General features: G+C 36.4%; 1 protein-coding gene across 2 annotated transcripts in view; it reads left to right on the forward strand.

Annotated features, from left to right (window-relative positions):
• Positions 1-18644, forward strand: part of LOC116841903 (acyl-CoA Delta(11) desaturase-like) — a 37977-nt gene extending 19333 nt beyond the window's left edge. For both annotated transcript variants that reach the window (XM_032810384.1, XM_032810385.1), the window contains exons 2-6: positions 7737-8293; positions 15329-15459; positions 15754-15959; positions 16083-16268; positions 17124-18644. In XM_032810384.1, coding sequence (XP_032666275.1) covers positions 8011-8293; positions 15329-15459; positions 15754-15959; positions 16083-16268; positions 17124-17439 — 1122 coding nt within the window. In that variant the 5' untranslated portion in view covers positions 7737-8010 and the 3' untranslated portion in view covers positions 17440-18644. The remainder of the gene's footprint in view (positions 1-7736; positions 8294-15328; positions 15460-15753; positions 15960-16082; positions 16269-17123) is intronic.
• Positions 18645-21101: the final 2457 nt, after the last annotated feature.

Below are 21101 nucleotides of genomic sequence, written 5' to 3' on the forward strand. Positions count from 1 at the left end.
GTCCTCTATCATTAGTCGCGTGAAGATAATGATACGCAATGACGTGATGTTTACACTGCGGTCGACATTACTTCCCGAAGAGAGTCAGGAACGATTTGCCAGTAGCGAATTACGCGGTGAATTACGTCTCTCCGCTTCTCCGCAAGCCGATATGAGTCAGTGAGTCACGTCGATTATTATGTTTTACAATTTGCATAATGATTCATTGAGCGATCGATTCATTCACGAAACGGGACGAGATCGAAGCAACGCTTGCGCGATCGATACGCGATGATTGACTGTCGTTATCGCTATCGCCCGATAAGAGACTCCTAGGCACAAATGTGGCGGCGCGATCTCGAAATATAGACACGCGATGCAGTAGACACGATAACGCAAACTAGTAACAACCGGTTTTCGAGATGAGATTACAGCAAAATTTTCAACCAACAGACGAGAAGTAGTGTGCGAGCCGGACTGCGCGAACGAGAGAGATTAGTTATCGCGTTTATTTTTTCTTTCTTGATTCTAATCAGTTGACAGGAAATTAAGAAATTTCATGAAATAGAATGATTTTTCTCAAATTTTTTTTTATTATAATCAATTAGGTGCTAATACATGGACATTCTTATTGTCTTAGTCCTTAAAATATTTCAACAAATTTGCAAATTTGCTTTCAGTTGACAGGAAATTAAGAAATTTCATGAAATAAAATAATTTTTCTCAATTTTTTTTATTATAATCAATTAGATGCTAATACATGGACATTTTTATTGTCTTAGTCCTTAAAATATTTCAACAAATTTGCAAATTTGCTTTCAGTTGACAGGAAATTAAGAAATTTCATGAAATAAAATAATTTTTCTCAATTTTTTTTATTATAATCAATTAGATGCTAATACATGGACATTTTTATTGTCTTAGTCCTTAAAATATTTCAACAAATTTGCAAATTTGCTTTCAACAGTTATTTGCAAAACTTGTATGATGTCGAGATATTCTCTAAACTTGGATGTGTATATATATTAGTATATGTTGTAATTGTTACTTAAAATTTATCTTATGTAAAATCCTCAGATGAGTTTAAAAGCAAATTGAAAAATTGAGAAAATATAAGTGTTTCAAATCGCGATTATAAGTATAATGTCATATGTGTCATATAATTCAACTGGAAATCTCAGATATATAATTCTAACCTCAGATCCGAGTTATGTATATATGTATATATTAAAAAAAAAAATATATATATATATATATATTCTGTATTGGAAATTTAAATATTTAAAGAATAAAACAGTATAAGAATGCCTAGAATTAGATTCGTGTCCAGGTATTTTTATCTGATGGCCAATTTCTGCTACGCGATTTATCAATAAGATATTTTAAAAATTGTGCTTCTCAAGTCGTCGTGCACGTCATGACAGAGAAAACTGGCACAGTTCGAAGGCACTTTGCGAGGAAGACGAGCGCGATTCTAGAAGGATACTAGAGCAGAAGGAAAACATCTCCCTACTGATGAAAGGACCTCAAATCCATCCCCTATACTTATAAGATCCATGGCGCCACTCCGTGGCGCGTCTTTCTCATTCCCGACGATATAACGGGTGTGTGGCGTGAACGCGTATCTCTCCGAGATCAGCGCGCGACTGCTCGACATAAATAATTTATACAATTAATACACACGGAAAAAAGCGACAACCCCTGATGATAAAATATTAGTTTGTCTGGAAGGTGCGTGCAGAATTTTCAGAAATATTCAATTTGTTTTTAGTATATCTATGACTTTACTGGGATGATTATAATCCAGAAAACTTACTTATGTAATAAGTTAAAGTGGAAAGTCACAAGTTGCAACAAATCATTGCTAGTAATAATACTGTGGTACAAATCATTGCTAATAATAATACCAATAGTAGTTAATGTCAGTAATAATAACTTTATATGCATAATGCTACCATTACTTCCTTGTTGTAACAACAAACAAATATCATTGGTGCCGGAAATGGTCATAATTGCAATGAGATTAACCATTTCTTCTTCTCAGTGTATGCTCCTTTTCCGTCTTTCAACGAAACAGTAATTTGTGAAGCTTGTGCGGTATCGAGGTACTCTTTAAATTTCTTGGATCTCACTCAAAATGCGCGAAAAGTAGCAGTATTTCCATTCGAAACAATTGTGAAAATACTGCCACACGAAATTGCGAGAGTGAAATGTTTCACTAAAGCTTAGATTAGACTTTGACGCCATATGAACGAGTGTTCCAATCGATTAGAATGAATATTCCTGTAACAGAATTCTAACGTTATGGCTCCTTTTTCTCCTTATTCTTCCCTAGAATATTCCACAGTCATGATGCATGAATAAGCAGAAATATTGCGCGTGGCCAAGAAATTCTTGTGTAGCCAAGACCTAGTAAAATGTTAAGGCTACTACGGATAGAATACATTAGATTTACTCTTCAATCTTCTGTAAAAATTTTCTCGGTGCATCAAAGTGGAGAATTCGCTCTGTAAGAGTGAAAAATTACTCGAATTCGAGTGGCTTGGTGTAGCCATTCCGCCTTTCAAGTGAAATTTCATTCCAAGAAATTCCGAGAGTACATCTTTTCCGTAAAAAATGCGCGAACCTTCCGAACAACCCAACAAAAAAACGATGAGTAATAATTCGCGAGGAGATCGCAAGGACGGACGCATAAGTATGTCCATTCTCATTTATCGACTAACGAAATCGGCGATTGTAAAAATTAGAATGTTAACAAACGGCTAAACTGGAACTTCACATAATCGCAGCAATTAACCGAAGTAAACGCAGCAATTAAATGAGCCAAATAAATGATAATGAATAATAATTGCAACAAAGGTGAGTTAGCGGGCAAAATAAAGTGGCACGTAGCGATGGAAGATCGTAAGCCAAATGAATGATAACTGCAACAAAAGTGAGTTAGCGAGGAAAATAGAGTGACTGATACGTGGCGATAGAAGGCGTTCGTCATTGTCAAAGATGAAGAGCGCGATACTGGAAACCGGCGGACAGTTTTGCGGGAAAATATCGATCATACGTGGTTCGTGATGTTGTCGACGCGGGCGGAGTGTCGCGTGTTGCTGAATCCCGCGGATTAATTTCCACAATTAAATTACCAGTCCTGTGTTTCGTATTATGTGGCAGTCACGTGAAAGATAACAGTCGTCCACCCAGGATGGGCGTAGTGTGCGAATTGTGTATTTGAAGTCTACTCGCGTTCTAATAAAAATATTGTGCAAGGTTGTTACTTTCTACTAGTGAAAACTGCTTGAGAGATGAATACCGCGTTAAATCGTAATAGAAAAAGAATATGTATATAATACACAAAAAGCGAATCTAATTATTTCTAAACGAAACGCGCAATAATTCAGGGATCCGTGATAAAAGTGATTAGAAATATTTTCCAAAATGAATTTTGATTAAGGAGAAATATATCCCGAATTGGAGTGCTGATATGAGGTAAAAGTATCAATGCCCGGACATGCACCTAATCCTGGACATTCTTATTGTTTTGATCTTAAAATATAAATATTTAAACTTTCAACATGAAATATATATATACAAATAATGAGTATATACATACATTCTATATTATAAGTTTAAATATTCGTATTTAAATATCAAAATAACAAGAATGTGTCTAAGATTAGATACGTGTCCGGGAATTGGTACTTTTAACATAACACATATATAAATTTTGGTCCCAACTATGTTTTTTTGTAATAAAACAGTAGTAGTAACATGCATATAATGTTACTCTCACTAATATTATAGTAGAATTTAATTAAACGGATACTTTCCTTGATCATGCATCATAGTAATTATTTCTGTTTGCTTATAGTTACAAACAGCAGCTATTTTTTCTCAGTGTAACGAAACGGGAAACGGTGTCTGCCTGAGAAAAAACAGGCATTAGGTCATCAAAGACGAGAAGATGGACATGTCGTCATTCGTTAGAGGGCGGCATCAATGTGAAGCCCACGCGTCCTCTTATACCCAGCGCGCGCAAAGTTACCGAACTTACACGCGTATAATAACCTCGTATGATTGTGTACGAGACGAACAACCGCTTCGTCGGCAATTACGGTGCCACGTTTCATGTTCCTGCTCGTCAAATAAATTCCCTTTCATGAAAAGCTGCTCGATATACATATATGTTACTTTTTTCGAAATATATATATATATAAAAGATATATATATATATATATATATATATATATATATAGATATTTATATATATATATATATAAAGATATTTATATATATAAAATATATATATATATACATACACACACACACACACATACACACATATATATACACACACACAAGGTGTACCTTTCACAAACGATCATGGACACACCTATTCATACGCAATTGTTTTTATTTCTTGAAAGCTTTCTTTAATAATCATCGAATTAGATGTGAATAGCAAAATTATTATCATTATCTCGGAAAAGTTGTATTTTTCGACAGTGTCGTGCCGCAATTCCAGTATTATAATTTTCTAGGAAATAGCTCGACTTTCTAAATCTCAAGATTTTGAATTTTTGGGATAAAATACCGAAAAAATCCTAAAGTTTCATTGTTCGCGCGCCACCCGCATTTGATTTGACTTTATGCATACACCTGTAGGTCCGATATGGTCCGAAACCACAAGTGCCTATCGTGTTAAATTAAGCGCGTCGACATAATTAAGCCAATCGCGAAAGTTGTTCGAGCAGTTAGCTAATGTGTTTATCAAGAGAGAGAGAGAGAGAAAGAGAGAGAGAAAGAGAGAGAGAGAGACAGAGAAAGAGAGAGAGAAGAAAGAAGAGAGAGAATATCATACGATACTTGTTCCTTTTTTATCAATGAATTCCCGACCACACTCTAACGTCACCTCAACGTTTATTATCGTATGCTTACCATCGAACTTTGCACGAGTAAAAAGTCGAGTCTCCGTTAATAAGTAAAGGCTGCGCTCTATCGGACTCCCTGTTGAAAGCAATTATGTGATTGTTTGTCAATCGACAACTATAAATACTCGTGAGTAAACTGTGTTAAAAATACATCGTTTACTTTGTGTCCATTGATTCGTCATTGTCAATTTGTCCCATAATATATGTGTCTGTTACAACCAAATATGCAGATCTCGATATTCGGTGAACGCTACTTTGATAGAAAAATATGATATTAAAACCTAACAAAATTTAAAACCTTACAAATAAATTTTTGTATCCGATCAGGAAACATCCGATGAGAAATATCGATTCATAATTGATGCCATTATGATCGGAAATATCCGATAAAATTTAATCGAATATCCTGATCAAGTATAACAACAATTGATCGGAATGTGATTGGAAATATCCGTTTGTTAATTTTTTATCGGATAATTTCTTTCAGTGTACAAAATTATATGTGAAAAATGGGCCACAGAATATATATATATATATATATATATATATATATATATATACATACACGCAGAAATTATAATAATATTATCCGCATTCGATCGATTCGACGATCAGTATCGTTATCGAGATATTTTCGTCAATTAGATATTACTGCAGATAAGATGTAGATGAATAATAATTAAATATTCAATTATTAGTAACGGATTAAAGACGGTCCCAGCGACTGTACCATCTGCGCTACATTAATCAATGGCACAGTAACCGACAGAATAGCCTTAACGAGTATTACTATTAGGTTATTGGTATCTTCTAATCGTGCGTATTTGCATCCAGAGATTAACATACAATCTTTATCGCAGTGACAGATTTTGACATTCCCGTTTTTTTACACGGAGAGAATATTGTAATAAAAATTGCAAAATACAATTTTAGTATTCCGGGAATAGACTGACACTATAATGGAAATATACAAAGTAAATACAAAGTAAAAGTGACCATGAATACAATAAAAATTATCATAAATGTAGTAAATATGTTTGTGGTCATTTTTATTATGTTTAATTATAATTTTAATTTTCATAATAGTGTCAGTCTATACGACGACGAGTTTGAATTCGACACTGTCCGACTCGACACACTGTAGAATCGTGCGTGTTAGATAGCGAATTGTTTTCGAGTTGTCGAGCCTTGTCGATCGATTGATCAATCGATCGATCGGTTCTATTGTCATCCTCACAGTCTGACGTTCGGACAAAGTTAACCAACAGTTGACATATATCGCCTCGTAACACAAATAGCTCATAATCGGATGGCGAAATCACCTTGAAAAAGTAATATCTACGACGCTTGCAATTGTACCGCGTGAGTAATCGTACTTTTTCCGACCTGGCGATTTTAACATCTCGAGTGGGACGTGCATTTTCTACACTCCCGGGTGTTAGATCAACGAAATAATAATTATATTAAGCAGAAATTAGAAACGAATCTCAAATAGTACGAAGAATTTATTTATTTGCAACCGCGACGAAATATTTACTCTCATACATCTTATATGTATAATAAATAATTAGGAAAAATACTTTCTAATAGATCTATAATCAGAAGATATTTCGGTAATTGTTTAGAATAACTATCCTTACCTCCGATTTTGACGAAAATAGGCTCATTTGACGCGTTTTTACTAAAAATAAAAGAATCTGGCCGAAAAACATTTCGCTCTGCCTCGCGAAGTGAGATATTTAGCGTTAAAGTTAGTCACATCCGAGGTTAAGAAATCTGTCATCTGAACGTAATGCGAACTAGGCTTGCACTGAAATACGTTCAACAACGCACTCGTGTACGTCCGCTTGCCCTATGGAGTCTGTCTTTTTTAGCTGCACTGATGCATTTATTTTAAAGAAATGTTAAATCTATATTTTAACCCGTATAAAAAGGTAATTATTAACTTTTATAAGATAGTGTATTATTATTAAAGCAGAGGAAAGCATACATGAAATATTATTTGCTTTATAACAGAGTTTATGCTTTTGATTAAAGCAGAGAAAAGTCTAGTTCGCATTACGTTCGGATTTCTTAACCTTGGATGTGACTAACTTTAATGCTAAAAATCTCGCTTCGCGAGGCAGAGCGACATTTTTTTCGGCCAGATTCTTTTATTTTAAAAACGTGTCGAATGAGCCTATTTTCATCAAAATCGGAGATGAGAATAGTTATTCTAAACAATTACCGATATTTCCTTTGAATACACATAATATAAGAAACTTGCTTATATTAACTGAATAAACAGAATATAAGAAACTTGCTTATATTAATTGCAATAAAAATCTACTCACAACAAAAAACACAATCTACTCACAACTTGCATAGCAGCATTAAAACATTAAAGTAAAAACAATCGGACATTTTTCAAAGTAACCTGCTACTCCTATTAAAAATGTTTAAAATATGAGTACTGATTAATATGATATGTAAATTATGGTCGCGGCTGTGTAAATGTATATTCGGCGTATTAGGTCGAGGATACGCGCGCTGAGCTGCACCTGTCGCCGCGGTCGCTGCCTGTAAGGCAACGTGGAAAATTGTGTTCTCGCGGTTATGCTCGGTCGATTCGCACGGCGACGTGAACACGTAATGTGTTAACGAAACGCAGCCTTGCCGCGATTTACATAAAGCCGCGCGTTCTTGACGATTATTCTTCACGAGGCAGTTCACAACGGCGAGTCCCCCGGAATCGTGTCGTCGTCGTCGTCGGGTGTGAGCTGCGCGTGTCACCGTCGCCGAGACTCTCGGCTGTTGCCGAAAACGCAGGAACAAAGCAATTATTAATCATTACAGGTGTGATTCATCGGATCGTCGTGGTCATCCAGCGGAGCACCGGGTGATGGTTTGATATTTCGCGCGGCGACGGCGACGACACGCGATACCAGATACGACGTCGTGACTGATAAACAAATCACGTCACGCCCGGAAATCAGCCAACCTCGGGCAGCTACTTGAAATGACAAACGGCGATTGAGCGCGCCGAAATATCGACGATCAACGATCCACCTCGGCAGATGGTCCTCGAGCGCATCTAGAGGAGTAACCCGCAGAGACTCTTCTGTCGACGATGTCACCGGACAAGGAGAGGATACCGGCGTGTTGCGCCGCGCCAGATACCGACGTGATCACACGGAGAGATCGGAAAGACGAGCCGGTGGGGAACGCGGAAAGCAAGAGAACGATGATCCAGAAGGACGAGGATGTCGGCGATGAGTCGACGATAGTCAAGGTCGAGTATAAGCCGCGGATCAAGTGGTTGGACCTCGTCGTGCAGATCTTCATACACGCCGGAGGCGTGTACGGGATTTACCTGGCGCTCACGCAGGCCAAGCTGCTCACGACGGTGTGGGGTAAGTGAGACTCGAGAGCCGCGGCGATGAAGCTTCCAACCAAATTTTCTGGCAATTTCACTCAAAACGAGTGAAATATTTTCACTCGAAGCGATAGTGAATATGTCGCCACTCGAAGTCGCGGGAATGAGTATTCCACTCGAATTTAGAGCGGGTTCTGTCACCTTATGAATGAATGTGTTTTAATCAATAAGAGCGAATGTATTCCTGCATGACGTGCATATCAAATTCACTCTTCAATTTCGAGTGAAAATATTCATTCGACGATTCATTCGGCGATAGAGAATCCGTTCTATATGAGCGAAAAGTTATTTAGTAGTCACTTTGCTCAGGTGAAATTTCACTCCACAAAATTTAAAGAGTACAGTGAGCTTTCCTCAAAAAGCAATTCTCAAAAAGCCCATTTTCTTATTCTCATGAAATTCAGTGAAATAATTCCATAAACTCCTAGATGAATGTTACTAAAATATCTGTTGGCGCAGCTGGAAATTAACTGAACTAAAATAATGAATAGACTTATTTTCAAAAGTTTATATACACTGAAAAAAAATACCTAAAAATTTATTTATGGGACATGAAGTTTGTGTGTGAAATTAGTATTTTTCATGTAGATTTTTTTATTATTTTTCAAGCTTTTCTGATCCGTGATACACTGAGGAAAAAATACTTAAAAATTTATTTGTGAGGGATATGAAGTTTATTCACAGAAATAAACTTCATTTCTGTAAATTTCTCTAAATTTTATGGAGTGAAATTTCAATTGAAAAGTAAAGTAAACCACTGAGTATCTTTCCACACACGTTTGAAACGTGCAATTTATTGGAACGGAATGGTACATAATCACAGCGCACGCAAATATTACGCAGGGTAAGTGCTTATCGACGACCCGGCTGAATCATCATAGTACTGGATTTCGCGAGTCAACTAGCTCGCAATCACGTATCACAATACCGAGCCGAAACGATGACTCATATCATTATCTTATTTAAGTCATCGCGTATTATCTCTCTGCATCTCCGTGTTGTATACGTACGTGTACACAGGTGTGCGTCGTTTTATCTCACTTCGTCTAATCGTCGATCTAACACGTAGCAATAATAATTCGAATTCGCGGGAGTAACTCGATCGCGTTACGATCGCGCGTTTATTACGCGATACGCGGAACGAACCGCGCAATCCGAGAAGTGTAGGAAGTGCAGGCCGGCCGGTACAATTACGGCGCCGCAAAAATGTAGGTCGCGCCGGTAATTTCACGTCATTTGCGGCCGATGACAATAATATCGCGCGCTAACGCTTGACCACCAGGTAGCACGCCGCATCGATAAGCCGGATCGATTTGTCTCTTACCTGTCAACCTGTCGCCTACATGACTGCACGACCACGTGCGGATGGAATATGAGTGAACGCGTTTCGAATGAAATCGTGTTAATAAATTCGCTGATAATTTGTTCACTTGGACGCGAGAGATACCGCGAGGCCTTCCGTACAATAATTTAACCTCCCAATATATCATCACGATCCATTGAACTTAATTTGATTGCTATCCTGTGACTTTCATTCCTGCTTAGAGGTCTTTCAAAAAATAAGAAAAATTTGCAGATTATTTATTTGCTAGGATAGAGAGAATACTTTGAGATCTCCCGTACAATAATTTAACCTCCAATATACCATCAAGGTCTGCTGGACTCAATTTTAGTTTCTGGATTTTTCTTTTTACTAATTCTAATTATGTAGAAGGATTCCGTGACTTTTATTTCTACTTAGAGATTTTCCAAAGAATAAAAAATAAATCTGCATATTGCTTATTTGCTGAAGTAAAATATTCTAAGGTCCCACGTACAATATTTTAGCCCCTAATGTATATCCTTCAATGTATCTATTATAAAGATACCAGTTTCTTTTTATTTGTTATAACCATTTAGAAGGACTAATATCCTGCGACTTCTTTCAAAAAATAAAGATAAAATTTGCAGACACCTTGAGCAATGCTCCTGGGCTACTATACAATACTTTAATCCTTAATGTACAAAACTTTAATCTCTGGGCAAGAAAATTTATTGATTTTTTTGGAAATAGAATAAACTAATAGTTAATAATGAATTACTTGATGTAATTAATACTGTGATAATATATCTAAGATTAATAATTTATTCTGCGAATCACCCCGAGTCAAGAATGTCGAGACCGCGATAAATTTTGATTTATATGTAATTAAAGCTTGTTTTAACTAGCAATTTTTAACTTTTCTACCCGCTTAACCCAGCAAAAAGTTGAGAGAATCTCTAGGTTAAATTAAACTACCCACACAGCAGAAGCGTCCAAAATATATCATAGGGATATCCTAAAAATATATTTGGGATATGTGATATCTTCAAGATATTCTTATGATAGATTTGAAACATTCTTGCTGTGTGGGTACTCTAATTTTCTCAAAAAAATTTGCTTAGTTTCGAATAACGCGTGAATTCACTTCCTTTCAGCAGATCGGAGCCAAAGGTCAAAAGTAATAGGTTAGGTTAGAGTCAAATCGCTTTGCTACTTTTGAAAAGATTCCCTCAGATTCGAACAACGCGTGAATTCATTTCACTTTCGTGCGTCTGTCTCAAGACAGAAAATTTCTAAGTTAAATTAGAGAAGTGGTCTGTTCTTTTCAGCTGCACTGCTGAACTGATGCAATAAGTTAAAGTGAGACAAGTATATGTTTTCTCACTCTAACTTATTGCATCAGTTCAACAGTGCAACTGAAAAGAACAGACCAAAAGTTAAGTCAGATTAAGCCACTTTTATCTCTCTCTAATTTCGAGAAGATTAGATTCGAACAATGTTTGAATTCATTTCACGAGCCCACCTCGATACATAGGATCTTTAGGTTAAGTCAGACTACTCTTTATATCTCTTTAGTTTCGGAAGGATTTCCCGGCATTGGAATTTTCGAATGACGCGTGAATTCACTTCTATTTGGCTGAGGCAAATCTCTTTTACTTCTGATATAAATAAGATACGATACCTCCGAGTTTCCGGATGATCTCGAAGCTCACGATGCCCGGAGCACAGCCACTCGCGCGAAACATCGTAACCGAAACTCACACGCACTCTAAACGATCTCAGAAAGTCGGAAGTAACACGTGCGCGTCTCCCGCTCTGTTCACTTTCGCGTTATAGATTACGTTAGCTTTGACGGCTTTCTTGCCGATAACGTCATTATTCTATCTTTGTTGCTTATCACAAGGAAGATAGAATAATACCCTCAGCAGCGAAGAGTCTACAAAGTGAACGCTTTCCGTGCTATTATGATTGTTTTTCCGTCTCATATTTATCTCTCTACGGTGTGTTGTTGTTTCGAAGGTCGCGCGACCTACTGCGCGCGCCACGGTCGCGTGGTTCGCACGCGACGCGCCGCTATTGTCTTTAGGCCCTGCGCACATGGAGCACACACATGCATTAGAAATAGGAAAAAATATCGAGTAATCTAGGGTGCGTGCATCTAATCTAGGGTTCGAATCACAGACTTCAATATAACTACTAGACTGCTAACAATACAGAAGTTTCAAAAAGCTCTCAGAAAGATTTCAAAAAGATCTCAGAGAGGTTCAATGTTTCTGAAACCTTTCTGAAAGCTTCTTGAAACTTCTGTGCTGTGTGGGTCCTTTATATAGTACTATGTAAAACTGACCTCGAAAAGTATGTATCACGCACGGGAAAAAAGGCATCTGCGCATGCCTGAAACTGGTGTTCCAAAAAAAGAGATATACTAAAAGTATATACTAAAGAGATATACTAAAAGTGTCCAAAAAGTAAGACCAATTTTCAAGTTAAATTGCGCGGGTATATCGAATGTCAGAAATATTTTTTTTCTAAATTGATAGCACTGTAACAGACATCTGCGTCAAATTTCACATCATAAACGTCAAGACTTGGAAGCTATTCGCAAAAAGAGACCGGAATTGTGGAAAGACAACTCTTGGTTTTTGCACTACGATAATGCGCCATCTCACTCTGCATTGGTTCTTCGAGACCATTTCGCTAAAAATTCGACCCATATCGTTCCACAACCACCATATTCACCTGATTTAGTGTGACTTCTGGCTATTCCCTAAACTCAAAAGACCGCTCCGGGGACACTGTTTTGACTCGATTGAAGAGATACAAGCTGAATCGAAGAAAGCTTTGAAGGCCATTCCGGAAATCGACTTTAACAACTGTTTCGAGGGTTGGAAAAAACGTTGGCATAAGTGTATTGTGTCTGAGGGGGATTACTTTGAAGGCGACGAAATAGATTTGGAATAATAAATAAAGATTTAAAAAAAAAATTTTAAATTGGTCTTACTTTTTGGACACAGTAGTATAAATGTAATATGGCCGATGCCGCCTGCTTAAATATTTGTGTACGTACAGAGTGAAATGCGTTACAATAAAAAATTTGTAAAAATAAGTGATTGATCAATTGTATACCTACATCAGAGTGCAATAATGCCTAAAACGAGATGCTACATTATGAATGTTGGACCACCAGATAGGCGCATGCGCGAGATTTCTGTACATATTTTTCGGAGTTATGTACTGAGTCGGAATTAGCAGTCTATCCTTATAGAAATATCATACTAAGAATCATTGAGAATTACTTATTATCCAGTATTTTTAATACTGAAAATAAGTAATTATCAATGATTCTTAGTATGATATTTCTATAAGGGTAGTATATAGGTCTGTAGTTCGAATTCTCCACCCGGAGAGCACTAATACTGGAAATGCTGCAGTATATGTCACATATTCTGTAGTACTTTTCTACCCAGAGTGGAAAATCGGAACGCAAAGCCTCTACACGCAAAAAAATCTCAGTTGATGCAACCGAATAGAAATCAACTGAAAACTAGATGCTCAGAAGCGGTATCCCCTTATAGAAATGTAATACTGATAAGTAATAATTTGGCCAGTGATAATTACTGTCGTTCAATAATTATCACTGGCCAAATTATTACTTATCAGTATTACATTTCTATAAGGGAATCTCTGTTACGAAAACTAATATTTCTGTTGTTACAATCGAAAATATTCGTCTAAACATTTAATGATGTTAGAACTCGGTTGAGGCAATTGACAAGGAACATTGCCCTTCTTAAAATGTTGGATAGAAAATGATAGACAATTTGTCTATCATATTTTATGATTCACATATTTCACAACTTATTTACAAAATTTCTTAAGTAAATTCATATATCATGTATTGTCTATAATTGATAAATATAAACTGATTATACTAACTTTCATATTCAACATAATGAAAAAAAGTACTATCATAAGATATGGTTAAATTACATAGATATTCTTTTCATTTTTATCTGATCATTTTGTAATTATCATTATAAGTAAAATTATTATAAAAGAATATTATAAATACATAATAAAGAAATAATAAATAAATAAGTACATAAATAAATATATAATGCAATATTTACTATGATTCAGAAATATAAATTTATTATACAAACATCAATATCAAGATGATTGAAAAGAATAGTATCATAAAATATGATTAAAATATGTAGAAAGTCTATGTACGGCTTCGATGCATGATAAATCGTATAAATCAATATAGGAATTCTATCCATTTCAATCTATCCAATCATTTTTTATCAAATATTTTAAGCAAAGTACCCAAATGTGACACGCCATTTTTCTTGAAACTCAGCACGCACGTTGCATATGACATGATTTTTAATATGTGATATTTTATATCACATATCGGCCCGTTTTTTAATTTGCACAATTATTTATACGATTTTTTATGGGCTTTAGACTTATAGATTTCAGGTTTACAGGTTTATGGATTTTTGAGCTATGGTCTTTGAGTACATGAGTTTACGTGCTTATAGTTTTTAGGTTTATATGTTTTAGGTTTACAAGTTATGGGCTTATAGATATCAATTTTTATCGCCACTTTTGTTTAAACAATCATCTAAATAATTGTGCAAATTAAAAAACAGGCCGATATAAAATATCACATATGAAATGTCATATGCTATGTGCGTGTTGAGTTTCAAGAAAAATGACGTGTCACACTTGGGTAGTGTCCCTTGTGAGAACAACTGACTACACAGAAGCCTTAAAGGAATTTTTCTGTTCCTACAGCCGAGTTTTCGTCTGATTCCTGAGCAACTGAAAATTTGGTTGCACCAACAGAATTGTTTTTTCCGTATAGGAGAATAAAATGCTTGTATTTGAAACAAAGAAACAGAATAGACTAATAAACCACGAATTAGGAGTCAGGAATAAAAACGACGTTATATTTACGATCTTGTCGTCTCTCGGTCACGTTAGAATCTCGAATATGCATATTAAAAACGTCGGATATTTGGACCGTAAGAGAGACGTTAGCGTCATATTAAGCGCCGAGACGACGGGCGCCGTGTCGGCTGTAATAATAAATTCGCATTTGCACACAATCATACATATACGGTCGTGCGGCTCGGTATTATTGCGTGAATAATTGTATCGCGTTCTGCGACGTTGGCCATGAAAAATTAATGGAAAGGTAGAACGGCGACGTATCTATGAGAGGAAAAGAGCTAATGAAGCCGATTACGTAAGAACGCATTCGAGTCGGATTGATGTTTGAGTCGTTTATATCCATATCGCGTACCTGACGGCGTGCAAAACGGAAAAGTAAACCACGATAACGATAACGATAACGCGTCTCGAGTTTCTGCGCTCACAATGGCTTACGCGATTCACGTCTCGAATGATCAATATTCTTTTTTAGTTCTTCTATTCTCTTTACTATTTTCCTCATTACTTAATGTTCACTACAATGTAAGTGAAGAATTGTTGTAATTCTTGCTGCAATATTTTCTCCGTAAGATGTAAGATCAAGTGCAAGATAATAGAGTGTATGTTATGTTGTATCTTGAGATTTCGTCTTTTGAATTCGCTGTAATTGGAACAAACCCAACAATTTGGAATGTCGCTTCATTTTGGTCGTCCCAAAATGTACGTTTTTGAATATACATTCTGATACGTGTGCTTTTATGGTTACAGCATTCGTAACAATTTACACGTCCGGTTTCGGGATTACGGCCGGCGTTCACAGATTATGGTCGCACAGGGCGTACAAGGCGAAATGGCCCCTGCGTTTGCTTCTAGTCTTCCTCTTCACGATCACCGGACAAGTACGTAAATCCCCCTGCGAAGCATCTTCTTCCTTGTCTTTGTTTTAATTATCCTAATTAATCGTAAAATAATTATGTAAAAAATTTCACGAGTCTCTGCAAACTTCTAAACGTGTCGTTAACTCGAATCGAGGAGACTCGTGCGTTCCTCCTTCTAAATACTTCAACATATCGCTTCGACGAAGAAATCCTTTCAGGACTTAGCTAAGTCGACGCAATCCAAGCGGGCGGAAAAACGGCTCGGCGATTCTCAGTCAGAATTTCCCTCCTAACATTCGACGTTCTCCCCCGCAGAGACATGTGTACGCGTGGGCGTTGGATCACAGGGTGCACCACAAGTACAGCGAGACCGACGCGGACCCTCATAACGCGAAGAGAGGTTTCCTGTTTGCTCACGTGGGATGGCTGTTCACGACACCCCATCCTGACGTGGTCGCCAAGCGCAAGGCGGTCGACATGAGCGATCTCGAAGCGGATCCCATAGTTATGTGGCAAAAGAGGTGAGTGGTTCATGCTTTTGCGCGCGTTCGTCCTTCATTCCCTTCCCCTCCGTCAATCCGATTTATCCTTTTAATTTCGTACGTTATCCGATCTGTATATTAATTTCTTTGATATCTCCGCAGATTGTACATCCCTCTCTTCGCGCTTTTAACCATTGGATTGCCAGTTATGATACCCTACTACTATTGGTCGGAATCGTTGTGGATCTCGTTCTGGGTAAACTTCAACTTCCGCTTTTGCGTGACGCTAAATATCGCCTTCTTCGTCAACAGCGTTGCACACATGTGGGGTCAGCGGCCGTACGACAAGTACGTATAGAATTAAAAAAATAACAAATTCTTTTTTCCATAATAACAGCTAAATTGCTGTTCTTAATATGTGATATTAATTAATTTTATACGCGTAACCAGTGTTTGATTTTTTATTTTATTTATTCAATAAACGGGATAATTATTCAAAAAAATTATTCAACAAAATTGTTCAATAATATTATTCAATAAAAGGGACCATTTTGGAAAAAAATAAACTGCTAGTATGCCTGATTAAAAGAAACAAAATATTAATCAAATTATGTTTCTCAAAAACTCTAGTAATTTTATGCCTCAATATGCTAGGAGAATTATTAAAAAGATCAATAATATCCATGTTATCACGTTTGCCAACATACATAATCGATTAACAGATTAAAATTTTCCATAAGAAGTTCGATGTAATGATACAAAAAAGAGAATGCTATCTGAAGCATCGACATTAAACGATTAAAATTTCCTTTGACTGAAAATAATCAGTGAATTAATGATCAAAATTGATCAGTCGTCACGTATAAAATCACCAATATTTTTACCGATTAATGAAATTAATTATTAATCACGCTTTAATGTTGCTATATGATTATACACTCGTAATTATTAATCACGCTTTAATGTAACTGTATGATTATACACTCATTAGTTATTAATTTCATCAGTGTGAAACTATTTGTGATTACATGCATACATGACTATTGAGTAATTTCGATTATCGACTTGCCGATTTGGTCAAAGAGAACTTTGATCGATTGATGCCCAACGCTGTTTGCAACTTGAGCATCACAGCGTACGATAACCAGTGATCGATAACCGTGAGGAGATCCAACGTGCTAATCAGCCGATTAATCGTTTCAGAAACATCTCTCCGGTGGAGAACGTCGCGGTATCGATCGCGGCGCTCGGCGAAGGCTGGCACAATTACCACCACGTGTTCCCGTGGGACTACAAGACCGGCGAACTCGGCGACTACTCCTTCAACATCACCACCGGCTTCATCGACGCGTTCGCGTGGGTCGGCTGGGCCTACGACCGGAAGTACGTCTCGCCGGCGATGATCCGTCGCAGGGCGTGCCGTTCGGGCGACGGCAGCCACGTCTGGGGCTACGGCGACGTCGACGTCACTAAGGAAGATCTGGAGGAGCTGAGGATGATGGAGAAGCGCGAGTTGTGAGAAGGCGAGCCGCATCGTATACGCTTGTCATCGCGGCCGGATCCTCCCGACGAGGATGAATTCGTCGTGGATGCTAAAGATTGGCGTTTTCTGTGCGTCGTGTGCGCGGACCACTCGAATCCTTCGCGGACGAACCGGAATTATAGATCATTCCCTTGTCTTTGCGTTCCGATCAAAGAAAGTTCCATGTATACTGGGGTGCAATAAATGTCGGGAAATAATTTATATTGGAAATATTGTATTGGTATTGTAATGGAAGAGAGAGAAAGAGAATGTATGTGGGTGTGTGAGAGAGAATGAGAGATTTTTGAGTCGAGAAACGGAAGTACAGTCGCGACTCTCGATTATAACTCACGAGGAAAAACTGAAGTTCCTCGGGTAACGGGAACCACAGAAATGTCTCGCGGAAAATTCATCATGAGTCAAGCGGAAATTTCGAATTTCTTAGGTGTAGTACTACGAGGTTAATCGCGGTACTGAACGTTGGAAATTGATTGTTTGCTTTGCGATGAAACAAGGTTTGCGACATGCAAACCTCGGTTTATGGTAAAACAAGGCTGTATGATGGCGATTCTACGCGATTGATAGATCTGGAAGTTCGCGCATATAATCGAGAGTTTATTGTAATACACATAACACAAATAAAGCGTTGTTCCCCTGACACAACTCGTGCGGTAGTCGCGAGAACCTCCATTTCGTCGGATGGACCAGCGAGATCTTCGCGACAGAACCGCGCACGTATATCATGCGTTCTGATTTATTCTTTGATGAATTTCTGCGTTCTCGAGAGACCTCTCTCAGCTTCCGGCCAAAAATGCATATCCGCACAACTTCCCGCATTCTGACGCACGAATTCCCGCATTCTCGCACGAACGAGAGTCGTATAAATACAGTAACGTTCTCTCGATGGAATATTCACCGTGCATAGTTCCTAATTCGCGTACGCGTGAAGTTCCGTCCGCCACGCCGGAAGGCCTAACGCCTTCCCTTCGTCTCCCTAAACTTTGATTTTCCAAAAAACAGACAATGTACCAAAAAAATGAGTCGTCTAAGCCGCAACTCAGAAATCGTTCGAATAAAAGTCTCTGTGCGCAACGCGGTTCCAACGTCTCGTTAAACTTGTATATGTCGAGTATATAATTGTGCGTGAGAATATATAGAGTGTAGTAGTGTAAGCAACCGCACATACATCATTGTGTAATTGACATCTTGTGATTTTAGTCGACTTGATTGTCAAGGAGCTAATCGCTCGAGCACAAACTTTCATGCCGAAAGTAAATGCAGACTAAATCGAATCCAGTGTCTACGTGCGAGTGCCTTAAGTTTGTTTTTCGATACATACACACACACATATATATCCCACACAAGCGTCTAAAATCGGGACATAAGACGTCTAAAAGATGTCTTAAACACGTCTCTCAAACGCCGGAATATAAGACGTTTTTAAGACGTCTCTAAAACGTCTCTGAGATGTGTTTAAGGCTGCGTTCCTTTTAGACGCTTACGCGCTGTAAGCGCGTCATTCGATCTTTCTTCCGCATGTAATAAACGACAAAGATAGAATGACATTTACAGCGCGTCAGCATTTAAAAGGAGCGCAGCCTAATGCTGCAATTCTAAACAGAATCGTAAGATTTGTAACTTGCTCTTGTAAAATTCGTAAGAACTTACTTATGAGTATACCTATAATTCTATATGTACGATCACTCGTAAATATCTACGATTTCACATAATTTATGATATCTACAAGTGAGTGTACAACATAGAGTACGTATAAAATTATAGATCTACTAAGTTTTTACGGATTTTACGGGAAGAAATTACAAGACTTACGATTCTGTCTAGAATTGTAGCATGGGATATCTTATGTCCCGATTTTAGATGTTGTGTTGTGCGAGATGCATATGCCTATACTATATACACATATAGGGAAATGTTACCGAAATCGTATTGGTCTTGTAAATCGTATCCTCATCAATTTTATTATTATTATTATTATTGAATATGAAGGACATCTAAGTAAAAATGAGAAATAAATGAATAGTGAGGAATATAAATAAGAGATCAAATCTTATTTTGTGTATGCTATCCTTATAGAAATATCATACTAAGAATCATTGATAATTACTTATTATCCAGTATTTTTAATACTGAAAATAAGTAATTATCAATGATTCTTAGTATGATATTCCTATAAGGGTACAAACAACCATTAAAAAAGAACCAGGCACTGATCGATAAAATACGATTTAACAGACGATTTAGACGACTCTTCTCTCTCTCTCTCTCTATATATATATATATATATATATATATATATATATATACATTTGTGTATGGGTGCATATGTACGTGCGTGTGTATGTACATGAGAGAGATGTTATACAATACAAAAAATATCTGAGAAAAATCGCAATGTTCAGGACACGCGTTTATCAACGCGAGAACGAAACTCGCGATCTCGTTCTGATCGAAACGACTTCGAGGATTGCGTAACGCATATACTACATACAAAACAACAAAGCAACGTAAAATGTTATTTACGTAATCGTATCTGTGGCGGCCTGTGCGTGCGCGCGCGTGCAAGTTGATTCTACTTTACAAAAAAATCGTTATAAATAAACTTTCTTTACAAAAAAAATCGTTATAAATAAACTTCACAAAAAAATATTATAAATCAATTTTACAAAAAAAATCGTTATAAACTTTACAAAAAAAATCGTTATAAATAAATTACAACAAAAACTCGGTTAAAAGATATTTGGAAAAATATTATTAAAACAATCTTATTCAGATCAATTATACTTTCGTAAAAACTATTAAAACATACAAGACAATTTTATATACTCTCTACAAAAGAAATGATATCAAGAGGTTACATTCGCCAAGTGCGAATGATTAATCATTTTTCAATTTTTTTTATAAACATATGTGGTCTTGATTATATAATATATTTATAAATTAAATATGTTATTAATATATTAGTAATATATTGTTAAATAAAAAATAAAATAATTACAGAAATACAATAATATTAAAAAAAATTATATAATAACTTACACAAAAAATCCTTGGCGTACCTTTTTATGACAAACGGTTCTCTTATTTTAATGATACCTATACAGCAATTAATATCAATAAAAAAAACCAACATACTTATATTATTGGTATATTTAATTACGATCCAAACATGCAAAATGTGCTTTTATATATATATTATATATTAAAGTGTTAATCTACTACACATGTAATAATACATATATTATTAAATAAAAAATAAAATAATTAGAGAAATACAATAATGTTAAAAAAAATTATAATAACTTACACAAAAAAGCAGTTGGAGTGCCTTTTTTATAGGCAAACGGTTCTCTTATTGTAATCACTATCAAAATATTATATTGATTATCGATGTAATATTAAAAAAAAGGCATATAATTTATTGAACGTATAAATTATTTTGTTGTAATAACCATGGTGGATTTATATAAGCAGTTGTATAGTTTTACTCCGATAACAAATAAATTTGCTAAGGATACATTATTTTAAATCGATAACAAATTAATGATTCTTAGGACAAATACACTCAACAAATTTTTTTATTCTGGCAACGAAACTACTTCTGTTTTACCCAGCAAACACAACGTTACATGTAATATAGT

Source organism: Odontomachus brunneus, unplaced genomic scaffold (genome assembly GCF_010583005.1).
Source record: "Odontomachus brunneus isolate Ranch 3 - 2012 unplaced genomic scaffold, Obru_v1 Obru_scaffold_019, whole genome shotgun sequence".
NCBI classification, from domain to species: Eukaryota; Metazoa; Arthropoda; class Insecta; order Hymenoptera; family Formicidae; genus Odontomachus; species Odontomachus brunneus.